This window comes from Ranitomeya imitator, chromosome 1 (genome assembly GCF_032444005.1).
Source record: "Ranitomeya imitator isolate aRanImi1 chromosome 1, aRanImi1.pri, whole genome shotgun sequence".
Lineage (NCBI taxonomy): Eukaryota > Metazoa > Chordata > Amphibia > Anura > Dendrobatidae > Ranitomeya > Ranitomeya imitator.
In genome coordinates, this window is record NC_091282.1 from 491,307,758 (window position 1) to 491,322,578 (window position 14,821).

Consider the following 14,821-nt stretch of genomic DNA (forward strand, 5'->3'; position numbering starts at 1 on the left):
TTTTCTTTAGTGAGACTGAATGTGTAGTTGTCACAGGCCACAGTAGTTAGATCACTAAACCAAAAGGAGAAAGTCTTCACCTGAGAAGTAATAACGCTTATTTTTATTATGTGTGCTGTAAATGCAGCATACGAATATACAGTATGTTACAGATTATTTTCTTACCTTTATGGCTTCCTTTAGAAATTGAAAATAAAAAGTCTGAAATCTTACAAATTGATGAAAAAAGCAGATATTGGTTTGCTGAAATCTGAATATGAGCATGATACTTTGGCTGAACATATATTAGCATATATCACTGGTGCAGGGACCATTCTTGGCACACAGCTATTAGAGAAGGTATCATGTACTTCAGAAATCCGCATAGATCAGTCTTGTTTTCTAGTAATCTTTTCATCCTCAGTCTGTTAGATGACTGTAGATTAGCAGTGCACTTGTGTTAAAAGGCCTTAGATTGATCTTGCGGTTCAGGCAGCTACGCTGTGAGTTCTGATTGGATGCATTGTAGTATTTCTGTGCCAAGCAACACGAAACATTCAGTACAATGTGATGCCTCACTTACTACAATTAGTTTTGTCATGTAAGAAGCTGCGTTTAGGTTATTACTATGTTTGCAGTAAGGAGGGCTGCATATACGAGGTTGACAGGTCAGTCATTTAGTCTGTCCTACGACCTTCCGGTGATGACCTTTCTGAAAGAGTTGAAGAAGAATCTGGCTGGCACAGCAAATCCAGACTGGTTTTCTGTTACAAGGTCTGGAGTTCAACTACCGGCAGCATTGTATGACAAGTGTTATCCAAGAAAGGATTCCTCGGAAATACACTGTTATATTCTGGATAAATCTTAGCATTCACAGAACTAGTCTCCAATATACAAGCATGGGAATATATGGCACAACTGAGTACCACCTGTCTCCTATTTTAGTGTTAACCCCCATTTTTTATATGTGTTTTTGGGTGGAGGGATAGTGTTTACCTACTTATGGTTTATATACTTGGGATATATTCATTAGGATCTATGTAAGTAGTAAGTGATGTTCTCTCTCATCTCCCATAGCTGTGCAATTGTTGATGGAAGAGATCCCAACTTAGGAATAAATGTGATCCGTTATTTCATCTTTACTTTAGAGCCCCCTAAAATCATTACAACCTTCATTAAAGCAAAACATATGAAGAGCAGGTTAGATACCCTAAGTAAGCCGTGACTTGTAGTATCACAGTAATCGCAAAAAAAGAATATTCTTGTAATATTTTATAAATGTGTGTGCAGATCAGATGCATTGCCTAACTGTCTTGAAGCTAGTGAATGTGTATTCTTTTTCGTTTTCTTGTATAAATGTGCATCCTGATGGGATAGGTTCTGTTTCACCATGAGACACCGCCTGTCTAGTAATGCAGCAAGGGAATTATGTAAGACATTTCTGTAGTGCCAAAGGGAAATGTGCTGAGCACTTTATAAAAATAGCTCTCTTTTTTACAGTATAGAAGGAAATAATCTTATACATTACCATTGTCTTTAAATAAAGTAGCCTGGAAATAGGAGAAGCTTTGACCACAGGAAAAATCTGACATAACAGGCTGAAAAAAAATCACTGGCTTCATGCTTCGCACTTTGAGGGCAGTATAAAATATGGGCAGAGACCCTTATTTCAGCAGTATGTCACTTAAATGGGCTTCTTATTGTATCTTCTGCAGCTCTGCTAGTTCTTTCAGTGGTTGTATGTCTAACCCAATCCACACCATTGAGTGATAGCTTTATGCTTACCCTGTATGAAGGCAGAAAGCTGCCAGTCAGTTGAAGAGAGTGAGGATAGCAAGAGCTCATGAATATCAAGGAGCTTATCACTGAGAGGACTAGCAAAGCTGCAGCAGATAAAACAGTTTTGTTTGTTTGTTTTTTAAAGCCAATTAAAGTGAACCTGACAGCTGATACATGCTGGCCAATCAACGGGCAGCATGTATCCAGCACAGGCTGTATAATCTCAGTCAGGGAAGCTTGACACTGAAATGCTGGGCCATTTCAAAATAAGATATACTGTAAAAGCTGATGGGGACTGAGCAGTGTTGAAGACTAGTAGCTAGTAGGCAGGTCCCTGGCGTCGTCTCACCTGCCGCTGCCCTCGGTTGACAGGACTCTGATAGTGATGAGCGAATATACTTGTTTCTCGAGATTTCCCGAGCATGATTGGGGGTCCTCCGAGTATTTTTTATTGCTCGGAGTTTTAGTTTTCATCGCCGCAGCTGAGTGACTTACATCTGTTTGCCAGCTTGGTTACATGTGGGGATTCCCTAGCAACCAGGCAACCCCCACATGTACTTATGCTGGCTAACTGATGTAAATCATTTAGCTGTGGCAATAAAAACTAAAACTCCAAGCACTAAATATTACTTGGAGGACTCCTGAGCATGCTCAAGAAATCTCGAGTAACGAGTATAAGTAACGAGTATATTCGCTCATCACTAGTCTTTGTCTATACACACGTGTATGCGGGTGTTATAGTATGTTTTTCTCTGAATTGCCGCAACGTTCCAGAGTCAAACTTACCTGGCTGAGATCATACAGCCAGTGCCTGATATATGATCGAGTGGATTACGTGATACAGTGTTAGATTCAGAGTCTATGCCCCTGTTTTATGCTGCTCTCAGATGAGGCAGTTAAAACCTGGCGATATATTCAATTTAATGTAGACTATGCTCACTTCTTACTAACAATAATAGGTTTGGGATATTGTCATTTGTAGGGTATGTATGTATTGAGAGTATTATAATTGCAAATCATCACTATGAATGCATTATAAGTTTGATCAGCCGGGACCAAGATCAATGCTATTTAAAGTCTGAACCACGAACAGCAAGAATAAGCCTTGGTTCCCTCTTACCATCATGTATATTTAATTCTGAAACGTTGCAACATTTCAGAGAAAACATACCGTACCTTGTAAAGTTGGGGGGACTGTGTCTCAGCTAACTTTACCCCAGTGGCTTCTCTGGTCCTCTGTTCCCAATACTGCGCCAAAGTAGAGACCTGTCAGTCATAGGGATTGAGTTTGGGAGAAGTCGATTCTGACTATCATTTGAAACACATTCACTGTTCAAAGTTTAGTCTCTCTGAAAAGCTGCAATGTTTAAGAGAAAAAGATACCAGACTGCAGTAGCACAGCGGGTCCCGATTCATACCGCTCATGGTTCAGGCAGCATGAATCTAATGACACTTTCCCTTTAAAAGCAAATATTCATCCAGATTGCAAATTTGCTTCATTGTAACATCAGTAACCATTAGGGTGCAGAATATTTTATTAGTGTCTTCATGTCATGTATCATTTCTTGTTTTCCAAAAGAATGGAGCAATGATATATGGGGGTTGGATGCTTCATACTTGCCACACTAAGCATGTCAGATCGCTAATCTTATTAGTAAACCCTTCTAAAGTCCTTGTTTTTAGCATATAATCTCTGTGGCAACTTGCTTATCTGAACGCAGGGTAAAACCAGGTCATTTATGTCATCTGCTAGTTATGAAAGCAGACTTGTTGACACTGAAGTGTGCTACAGACATACTATTAAAAAATGCCTTCGCTTCAGATCTGACAATCATGTCATATAACTTTAGAATTTTTTTCCTATCAACATGTACGTTGCTTCGAAGGAAGCTAGGAATTATAATGTCCATAAACTTTGCCAAAATAAAGGGTACTCTTCACTACATTGAATCAGGGTTGTCAATTGTCCAGAAATTTCAGTACATTCTGTAAAAAAAGGCACTTTTTTCCCATCTGGAAAAAAACAAAAAAAAACCTTACACATCATGATTCAAAGGAATCTGTCACCACATTTGACATATGTAAACTATTAATATGGCCATACAGGTTGTAGAATGCTAAAAACAGTCCTACCTGTGTGTCTCATATCAGATGTCTTGTTGGCGATAAATCATCTTTTATAACTTTATAAAAGTGACCTCTTCCAGGCTATGGGGAGGACGCTGCCTGGTAGATATAGTGCGGTATATCACAAATGTGAGTAGACCCCTCACAAGTTTATAAGTATTTCATTACATCTTTTTATGAGACATCACAGAAGATATGTTATTTAATGTGCCCATTAAATAACTCAATACAAAGCCATTAATGTCTAAACTTCGGGCAACAAAAGTGAGTTCACCCTGGCTTTTTCCCATGGTCCTGAGGTCACCGCAGTTCAGCATGGCCTCGATGATGTCACCGCTAGTGAATAATGCTGCGCTCTCAGAAGCTCATTCATCAGTGGTTTTCAGCCAGGACAGTCACATCTTGGCGCCGTAAAGGTTGAAAACTATTTAGCCCCCAGACATGGATTACAGCATGGGACACATCGACGGACAGGTATGGTAGGTATATTGTTGGTTTATTATTTTACTTTTATTACAGGAGATCAAGGGCAACAGAGAATTAGCTGTGGCAGTAAGTATGGTGTAATGTAGAATATTAAAGGAGTCTGTAATTTTTTGAAATAAAGGATTTTATTCTGGCTGTGTCTTTATTTAGCAACATTACAACTATAGGATTAGTAATGGAGAGGTGTCTTATAGACACCTCTCCATTACTAAGCCATGGGCTTGGTGTTACCATCAACCCCACAAATATTACACCACTTGCCACCGCTACAGGGCAAGTGGGAAGAGCCAGGCAAAGCGCCAGAAAAGGCGCTTCTAATAGATTTCCGTGTCCATGTGTGTACTAAGAGTGCAACCGTGTGCCACCTGTGTACCGCATCAGTACCACACAGACAGCCACTGCAATCTGTTGAACCCAGCAGACTCGCTAAGGATTTGGTAGTAACTTTGAGGCATGGCACTGGTTTGGGAGGGGAGAACCATTTTTTTCACTTCATGGATCCATTAATTAGGTTAGTGGACAACCCATTTAAGCTAAATATCGTTTTTCATCTTGCTTCTTGGCAATGTAGACTTTTAGACCCCAAAGATTTCAGCTTTTTGATAATTCATTAGACTTTATTAAAAGCCTGTACTGTCATTGTTTGTGCCATTTACAGGTTGTGCATTGTGCCCCTGCTTAATAAGTCCCTTCTTACTGTGCTCCTGCTTACTATGCCCCTGCTTACTACGCCCTTGCTTACTATGACCCTGCTTACTTTGCCCCTGCTCACTTTGTCCCTGCTTACTTTGCCCCTGCTTATTTTGCCCCTGCTTACTTTGCCCCTGCTTCCTATGCCCATGCTTACTGTGCCCCTGCTTACTTTGCCCCTGCTTATTTTGCCCCTGCTTACTTTGCCCCTGCTTCCTATGCCCCTGCTTACTATGCCCATGCTTACTGTGCCCCTGCTTACTGTGCCCCTGCTTAATTTGCCCCTGCTTACTATGCTTCTGGATACTTTGCCCCTGCTTACTATGCCCCTACTTACTTTGCCCTGCTTACTTTGCTCCTGCTTGCTATGCCCCTGCTCTCTGTCATCCCAGTTTGTTTCTCCTATATTCTCAAGTGCTCAGAATCTCAGTAAATTACATATTGCAAACTGAAAAGGAAGCTTAGAAAATGATGTGGTTGGCAAGATTGCCTGTGTACCTTGGTCTGTGTGGTATCTTTTTTTCCCTGTGAATAGATAGTATTCCCTCACCTGATTTTTAAACATTCATCTACTGTGCATTTTCTTTTTCACTATAGTCCAGTACTACGCAACTTGATATAAGATTTCATAGTGCATATTTTAAAACCTTGCCACTATCAGTTTGATTATAATTTAGAAGTATTGTTCATAGAAAATTATTTAAGTATGCAACAAATCAATCATTTGCAAGTTTTATTATACTTTTTGCAAATAATAGTACCTTTTATTGGTCAGAAATATCTAGGATATTAGATGTTACATTTGTAGAATTATTGAGTATGGCTGCTCTGCTCTTTTTGTCACTCATAAAGAAAGCAACCTTTCCATTGATTGAATGTGACCACTGACAAACACTCTGGATCAGCAAATGGGGATTATGGAAGTTTACTAGAAGTAGCACCCCTTGTGACATTTATGGCATCTTTTGGAGATTGGATTACCCCTCTAACTTGCGCTAATAGAAGGCCAAGCTGAAACTGTGACAGTGACATTATAAGAAAATCTCTACTTTGTGTTATCAAAAATTATATCTCAATAGTTTTATAGCATAAATTATTTTCTTATCTCTTAATAGGCATGAAGCTTAGAGATTGCTTAATGGATAATGAGAAATTCACATCGTTCCTACAGCAAAACATAAGCATGCCTTCCATTGTGGTGGAAGAAATACTGAATGCTGACCTCAAAGTGGAGCAGGTAAAAATACTCTTGCTAGTTTTTTATTTAGTACATATTTTATGGATAGTGTAGACTTTGGAGCCTAGGATTCATAGAGATCATGTCAAAGTGAGACAAAATAACTTAGCCAAGGTCTCGGTAAGCAGCCACTAGGCTTACAGCTTGTCTCTCAACAGCTTTAACCACTTCACAACAATACAGATGTTACCCCCAACGGTGGTGCATATGGATTTATGGAACCACTGTGCCACAGGGCCGGGCCTGCTCAGGAAGAGGCGTAGCTAAGCGGCTACCTGGTGTTCACTGGAGCTCCTGATGGTGGAGACAGACTGGGCTGCAGGTAGCCGCCAGGTACCACTCCTGGGAAGAACCCGGTACTGAAGCTACTGGCCCCATGGATCAGCTACGCTGACACCAATTTAGAACTTAAAGGGCCACTGTCACCCCCTCCAGCCATTATAGATAGGTATTTTTGAAAAGTTTCAAAGCGCTTTATTTTAGTAATACATGAACACAAAACTAAAAGAGCCACCTTGTTAGAATGCAGCATTACTGCTGCACAAGGTGGCTCTTTTAGTTTATAACGGCTGGAGGGGGTGACAGTGGCCCTTTAAGTTAAGACACGCCATTCTAGGATACTGGATCACGGTTTGGCTGCTCGTGGACTGGGGGTAACGTTCATGCACTGGGTACACTGGAAGCAGGGGACTTCAGGAGCAGGACTGACCACATCAGGACCAGGGGACAACGTTCAGGATTGGCCGCACACGAGCCAGGGGACGAGGTTCAGGCTTGGTCGCTCCGGGACCAGGGACGAGGTTCAGGCACGGGCCGCTCAAGGACTAGGGGATGAAATTCTGGCTCTGTCTGCTCTAGGATCAGGGGACAAGGTTCAGGAACTGACTGCTCCAGGACCAGGGGACTACGGATACAGGACTGGCCACTCCGGGGCCAGGGAAATTCGGATACAGGACTGGCCACATCGGGACTAGGGATTCCTGGTGAGGACACTGGCCGCACTGGGATCAGGGGACCTCACAACTCACTAATAGTACTCCTTACTGACTAATGATTCAACTTGTTGCTTGGCAACTCCCTAGGGGAGAGGGAGTCCTTTATACAAGATACCTCCCAGCAATTGGATGGGAGCCATCTTGCAGGTGCACTATATAATGCAAAATGCCTCTCCGCTATAATTAAGTATATGTGTTCTGTCCTCACTAGCTGAGGCAGGCTCATACGTAGCTATACAGTCAGCTAAACCGCTATACCGGGGTCCAATAAGGAGACTGTGGTTGAGTCTGTGCTTTATTAAACGTAGTGGTATATTGATGCGGTGAAACTGTGAACAATGATATACATAGAATCAGTGCATGGTATAGAACAGATACATAATACACATGATATACATTATGCATAACATTTAGAAAGCTAGTGACTAAACTAGGAGTACAACTGGCTAGGCTAGGCTAATATGGAGCAGAAATATCTACAGAAAGCATAAAGACATACCGGCAAGGCAATCGCAAGGGGGATGAAGTGAAGCGTCTTTCCTTGAAGGCAAACTGAAGAAAGTGAAAGGAAAAAATGGAGGGAAATGGAGGCTGAGCTACCATAATGCATTGCAAAAGAGGAGGAGAATCAGACATGGATAATACAAACACAGAAGATTGAACGACCAACATAACTCTGACCGCTAGAGGGAGCCAAAGCACTAAAAACAAATAAAGATATGAACATCCATACTGAGAAACCTGCAATTACGCAAACAAATAATAAGGGTAACAATATTAGATGGCGGAGACAGAACACTCCCCGTCTGGCATCAACGGATGTCACTACTCCTTTCTTCCGAAGGCAACAATAGGACCAGTTCAGATACCGGTCTGGAAAATGTCTTAGGTTCATTCCCTTTGGTCATCCTTAGCTCAACTTTGAGGACGTTGCCGTCCTTACTCGGGAATGTTGCGGTAACTAGGCCAAGTGGCCACTGGTTCCGATGAATTTGACAGTCTTTCACAAGAACCAGGTCACCTATGTTCAGATTAGGTTTAGTAGATTGCCACTTCGTCCGTGGCTGCAGGGTAGACAAATATTGTTTGCGCCACCTGTCCCAGAAAGTATTTGCAAGACTTTGTACCTGTCTCCATTGGCGCTTGTAGAGGTCCTTAGCGTCGAATCCTCCTGGAGGGGCACTGGACAGTCCTGTTTTCTGGGTAAGTAAAGTAGCTGGAGTCAATAACAAAGGCTCCTCAGGGTCGTTAGGAACTGGATCCAGGGGTCTTGCGTTAATTATAGCTGCAGCTTCAGCCATGAAGGTGATGAGACTTTCGTGGGTGAGCCTCGCTGCTCCTTCTTGAAGAAGAGTGGAGTCAAGAATTCTCCGTACTAGACCAATCATTCGTTCCCAAGATCCTCCCATATGTGAAGAGTGAGGTGGGTTGAATGACCATGTGCAGCCTTGGTCACTGAGGAACCTCTCGAGAGTCTTATAGTTTAGATTTGAAGGTATTCCTAATTCCTTTGCTGCACCAACGAAGTTAGTACCCCTGTCTGAACGTATGTGCTTGATAGGACCACGGATGGCCATAAAACGTCTTAAGGCATTGATGAAGCTTGATGTGTCAAGGGACTCGATGACCTCTATGTGGACGGCTCTGATTGACATGCAAGTGAACATGACTGCCCAACGTTTACTATTGGCTTGGCCGCCTCTCGTACGACGTGTAACACCTGACCAAGGCCCAAACACATTGAGACCAACGCTAGTAAAAGGAGGGTCTGGGCTGAGTCTATCTGCTGGTAGGTCAGCCATCTTTTGGGTTTGAGTTGAACCACGAAGCTTACGGCAGGTAACACATTTGTAGATGACACTACTGATGAGTCTTTTTGCACCGATGATCCACACGCCAGCAGATCTGATGGCTCCTTCTGTAAATAGTCTTCCTTGGTGCTTGACCAGATTGTGGTAATGTTGTACGATTAGGTAGGCAACATGACATTTTCCGGGAAGTATAAGAGGGAATTTCTCCACAAGCTCCATCTCAGCTTCTTTGAGTCGGCCTCCTACTCTCAGTAGGCCGCTGTTGTCGATGAATGGGTCGAGTTTTCTCAATACGCTGCTCGCTGGTATTGGAGCTTTGTTAATAAGACATTGGATTTCTGCAAAGTAGGTTTCTCTTTGAACAGTGAGGATGATGTGATTTCTAGAGAACTCTAAGTCGGAGGCAACGTAGGTATTTTTACAAAGATGCCAACCTTTACATTTTTCTGTGCCACAAGTTCTGGTGGTCCTGAATGAGCGAGCTATATGAGTCAGGCAGGTAATGGCTCGAGTAAGTGACTTCCAACTTGAGAATCTGTCGAACCTGCAAGATCCAAGCTGGATAACAGAGGTCACTGTATGAAGGGTAGGCACCTGAGGGCAGATTTCAGCATCTGAGTCCTCTCCTACTAGTTCAGAGGTGTCTGGAAAACATTCCTCAATGTACAATAGTTTTGGTCCCGAGAGCCACGTTGTGCTTCCTAGTCGACTTGCGTCAACTGCTCTAGTTGCATGATCTGCGGGATTCTGGTCTGTGGGTATGTAATGCCACTGCTTTGGATGAACTGATCTCCTGATTCGTAGCACTCTGTTATTGACATAAACGTAGAATCGCCTGGTTTCGTTGTGGATATATCCCAGGACTACTTTGCTGTCTGAGTAGAACTTGGCCTGTGTCAGGTCGATATCCATTTCGGATGCGATGAACTCCGCTAACTCAACGGCTAAGACTGCGGCACAAAGCTCTAACCTGGGTATAGTGTGCTCTGGTTGTGGTGCGAGTTTGGCCTTTCCCATGACGAAACCAATGTGGCACTGACATTTAGAGTCTACAGTTTTGAGGTAGGCAACAGCGGCAATTGCTTTGACAGAAGCATCTGCAAATACGTACAGTCTTTGGCTCTGTATCTCAGTAGATGGCACAGGGGTGTATGGTCTTGGCACATGCAGGTTGGAGAGTGCCGCTAACGAGTTCTTCCACTCTTCCCACTGGATCCTCTTGTCAGGTGGCAGAGGTTCATCCCAGTCAGATGTTTCCCTAGTTAAGTCTCTTAGTAGGGCCTTGCCTTGTATAGTAACAGGAGCTGCGAAACCCAAGGGATCGTACAGACTGTTGATGGTAGACAGGAAGCCTCTATGTGTGAAAGGCCTTTCTTCCTGGCTGACCTGAAAGGTGAAAGTGTCTGATTGTAGATTCCAGAGAAGCCCGAGGCTGCGTTGCATTGGTGCGGGGTCTGACCCCAGGTCCAGGTCTCTGAGACCATTACATAGGTCCTGAGAAGGGAACGCTTCCATGAATTCTTGGCTGTTTGAGGCTATTTTATGAAGCCTAAGGTTCGAGCAGGCAAGCATGTCCTGGGCTCTCCTGAGAAGACTGATGGCAGTCTCATTTGAAGGCATGGCTTTTAGACAGTCGTCGACATAAAAGTCCTTTTCTATGAATTGTCTGACATCTGCTCCGTATTCTGGTTCTCTTTCCTGAGCCGACCTTTTGAGTCCGTAAATGGCGACTGCAGGTGAAGGACTGTTGCCAAAGATGTGCACTCTCATGCGATACTCTGTGACTTCTTTAGTAGGATCATTGTCTCTGTACCAGAAGAATCTTAGGAAGTTCCTGTCTCTCTCTCTCACAAGGAAACAATGGAACATTTGCTGGATGTCAGCGATGAAGGCAATGGAATCCTTACGGAAGCGCATAAGTACACCCAGTAGTTTGTTATTGAGGTCTGGTCCTGTCAGTAGAACGTCATTCAGGGAGACATCATTAAACTTAGCACTGGAATCAAACACGACTCTGATCTGGCCTGGTTTTTTAGGGTGGTAAACTCCGAACATGGGTAGGAACCAGCATTCTTCAGAGTCTTTGAGAGTGGGAGCTAGTTCTGCGTGACGGTTTTCAAAAATCTTTGACATGAAGGAGAAAAAGTGATCTTTCATCTCTGGTTTCTTTTGCAGATTACGTTTGAGAGAGGAAAAACGTTGTAATGCCTGATTTCTGTTGTTCGGTAGACGTGGTCTGTGGGTTTTGAAGGGAAGAGGTGCGACCCAGCTGTTGGTCTCATCTTTAACGAGTCCCTTGTCCATTACGTCTAAGAACAACTTGTCCTCTACCGACATTGCCACTTGGTTGTCCTGCTTAGTTCTCTGGAAGACTGTGCACCCTAACTGATCCTCATAGCTTCCCGACACTATACTGCTGTCGTGAGTAAAGTCTATTAGATGGTTGGGCAGTTGGATGCTGTGTGGCAGTTCCCTGACATGGAACTCATTGTTACAAGGTTGAAACAGAGATGGACGTCCTTTCTCCAATGTATTTGTCAGCATGCTTGTCACAGAAGATGGGGCGTGCATGCGTCCCAAGCATACGTTACCAATTATGACCCATCCTAGGTCTAGCCTTTGGGCATAGGGAGCATTGTGGAGTCCATTGATATGACGTCTCACTGTATGAACCTGCAGGATATCTCTCCCCAACAGCAGAATTATCTGGGCCTGATGGTCGAGTTCCGGTATAAGGTGTGCTATTTGTTTTAAGTGAGCGTGATGGATTGCTACATCTGGCATAGGGATTTCAGATCTGTTGTCTGGGATCTGGTTACATTCGATGATCGTAGGTAGCGGTAGGCAGAATTGTCCATCTAAAGACTCGATCTGGTAGTCAGTAGCTTTCCTGCCTGCTGTTGTCACAGTACCTGCACACGTCTTTAAGGAGTAGGGAGTGCTTGGCCCTTTGATGTTGAATAGGTCAAAGAACGTTGATCTAGCCAAGGATCGATTACTTTGATCATCCAAGATAGCATACAGTCTTACAGCTTGGTCTCTATGGCCCTTCGGGTATACTCTGACGAGGCATATTTTTGAACAGGACCTACTGTCTATTGTCCCTTTGCAGACCTCGGTACATTGTGAAGTGATCTCTGGCGTAGCTGTATCAGTGCTCCTTTCCTCCCCGCCATGCTCACTGTAAGCTGGCGTGTTTTGTGTACTCCATGGAGCTGGGCCAGGGTGTAGAGCGGTGTTATGATCTGTGGTGCCACATTCTGTGCATTTTACACTGACCTTGCAGTCCTTGGCGTGATGAGCTGTGGACGAGCAGCACTTGTAGCAGATACCATTTTCTTTCAGGAAGCTTCTGCGATCTGACATAGATTTTCCTCTGAAGGCTCTGCATTTCAGGAGAGGATGAGGCTTCTGATGAAGTGGGCACTGCTTGTCAGGGTCCTGCACCTTTGTCTCTGATTGGGAGCAGCCAGCAGACCTGTAATTAGAATCTGAAGAAGAAACATAAGTCTTGTGTACTGCCACAGATGTTCTGCGTGGATTTGCAGGTGGTGATGGTGTGGCATATGGTATTGCAAAGTCAAAGCTGGGATCGTTTCTAATTCTCGCTTGTTGGTGTAAGAAGTCTACAAAAACGGAGAAGGGAGGGAATGGAACGCTGTGTTTGTATTTGTACGTGGAACCATGTGTGAGCCACCTCTCCTGTAGATTGTAGGGCAACTTCTGGACTATAGGGTTAACACCTCTGGCTGTGTCGAGAAATGCAAGTCCCTGTAGGTCGTCCTCGTATTTGGCAACTTGGACTTCCTTCAGCAGGTCGCTTAGCTCTCTAAGTTTCTGGAGACCTTTGTTAGATATTTTAGGAAAGTCATCGATTCTTTTGAACAAGGCTCTTTCTATTACTTCTGCTGAGCCGTAACACTCATCCAGCCTTTTCCAGATCTCTTTGAGGCCAGTCTCAGGGCGGTTTATATTAATGTCTCTGATCCTTACTGCGTGTTTGACTGACTCTTCTCCCAGGTATTTGACTAACAGGTCTATCTCTTCCCTGTGTTGTAGCCCCAAGTCTCTAATGACATTTTGGAAGGAAGCTTTCCAAGCTCTGTAACCTTCAGCTCGGTCAGTGAATTTCATGAGTCCCTTGGCAACCAGTTCACGTCGTGTGAAGAACTTGGCAGATTCTGTCGTGAACCGGTTGTCAGCAGAGTATACTGGTGATGGGTCGCCCTGATAATGATGTGAGGTGCGTTCGTACCTGTTAGTGTCCTCAGGGTGGCGCCAGCCGGTGTCGTATTGCTTCGGCCTGATATACGGTGTGTCAGCAGGGTGATCCACGTTGGTTACCTGGTGAGGGGCAAGGTAGTCATTAGCAGAGTTGTTTTGCCTCACATTTTCGAGTTTGTTTCTGTCCTGGAGCTGAGCCTCGTGACGACTCTCGCTCACTTCGCTGGAGGTGTCGTATTCTGGTTTTGGTACTGGTTCAGGGTTATAGTTTGGATCAGGAAGGTCATTAACATACTGAGATGTGTGTTGTGGTGAGTCTTGCAGTGGAAACTCCAGACTCGACGTACTGCTTTGGCTATGCAGCTTGGGATTTTGCGCGGCTTCTAGCGATTCTGCTTCGGCGAGGGCTGCGGCAGCTTCCCTTTTTGCTGCTAGGCTTTCTAAGGCGGCATCCACGCGTGCCTTCTCTAACTGCGTTCTTCTCTCTTGGTCGGCTCTCTCTAACTGCATTCTTCTCTCTTGGTCGGCTCTCTCTAACTGCATTCTTCTCTCTTGCTCGTCTCTCTCTAAGCGTGACCTTCTCTCTTGCTCGTCTCTCTCTAAGCGCGACCTTCTCTCTTGCTCGTCTCTCTCTAAGCGCAACCTTCTCTCTTCGTCATCTAGGCGTGCCTTTTCTAATTTAAGTTGCATCTCTTGGTCAGCAAAGCTCGCTCGTATTTTGGCGGCTTCAGCATTTGCGCGGGCAATGGCGACCGCGCTGCTGATAGATTTTGTCTTTGAGGAGACGGAAGTAACAGATCTTGTCCTATGTGATTTGTGAGACATGGTGTCTTGGGAAAGTGCTTGGCTGTGCAGAGATTGCTGCAGCTGTATTCAGTCTCTGTGTAGCCGGTGACTTGAATCCTACTAGTTGGATGGCTGCCGTTTCACTGTTCTGTCCTCACTAGCTGAGGCAGGCTCATACGTAGCTATACAGTCAGCTAAACCGCTATACCGGGGTCCAATAAGGAGACTGTGGTTGAGTCTGTGCTTTATTAAACGTAGTGGTATATTGATGCGGTGAAACTGTGAACAATGATATACATAGAATCAGTGCATGGTATAGAACAGATACATAATACACATGATATACATTATGCATAACATTTAGAAAGCTAGTGACTAAACTAGGAGTACAACTGGCTAGGCTAGGCTAATATGGAGCAGAAATATCTACAGAAAGCATAAAGACATACCGGCAATGCAATCGCAAGGGGGATGAAGTGAAGCGTCTTTCCTTGAAGGCAAACTGAAGAAAGTGAAAGGAAAAAATGGAGGGAAATGGAGGCTGAGCTACCATAATGCATTGCAAAAGAGGAGGAGAATCAGACATGGATAATACAAACACAGAAGATTGAACGACCAACATAACTCTGACCGCTAGAGGGAGCCAAAGCACTAAAAACAAATAAAGATATGAACATCCATACTGAGAAACCTGCAATTACGCAAAC

General features: G+C 43.9%; 1 protein-coding gene across 2 annotated transcripts in view; it reads left to right on the forward strand.

The window, feature by feature from the left end:
* Positions 1–14,821, forward strand: part of ABCA1 (ATP binding cassette subfamily A member 1) — a 132,128-nt gene that overhangs the window by 60,941 nt on the left and 56,366 nt on the right. For both annotated transcript variants that reach the window (XM_069765939.1, XM_069765928.1), the window contains exon 6: positions 6,177–6,298. In XM_069765939.1, coding sequence (XP_069622040.1) covers positions 6,177–6,298 — 122 coding nt within the window. The remainder of the gene's footprint in view (positions 1–6,176; positions 6,299–14,821) is intronic.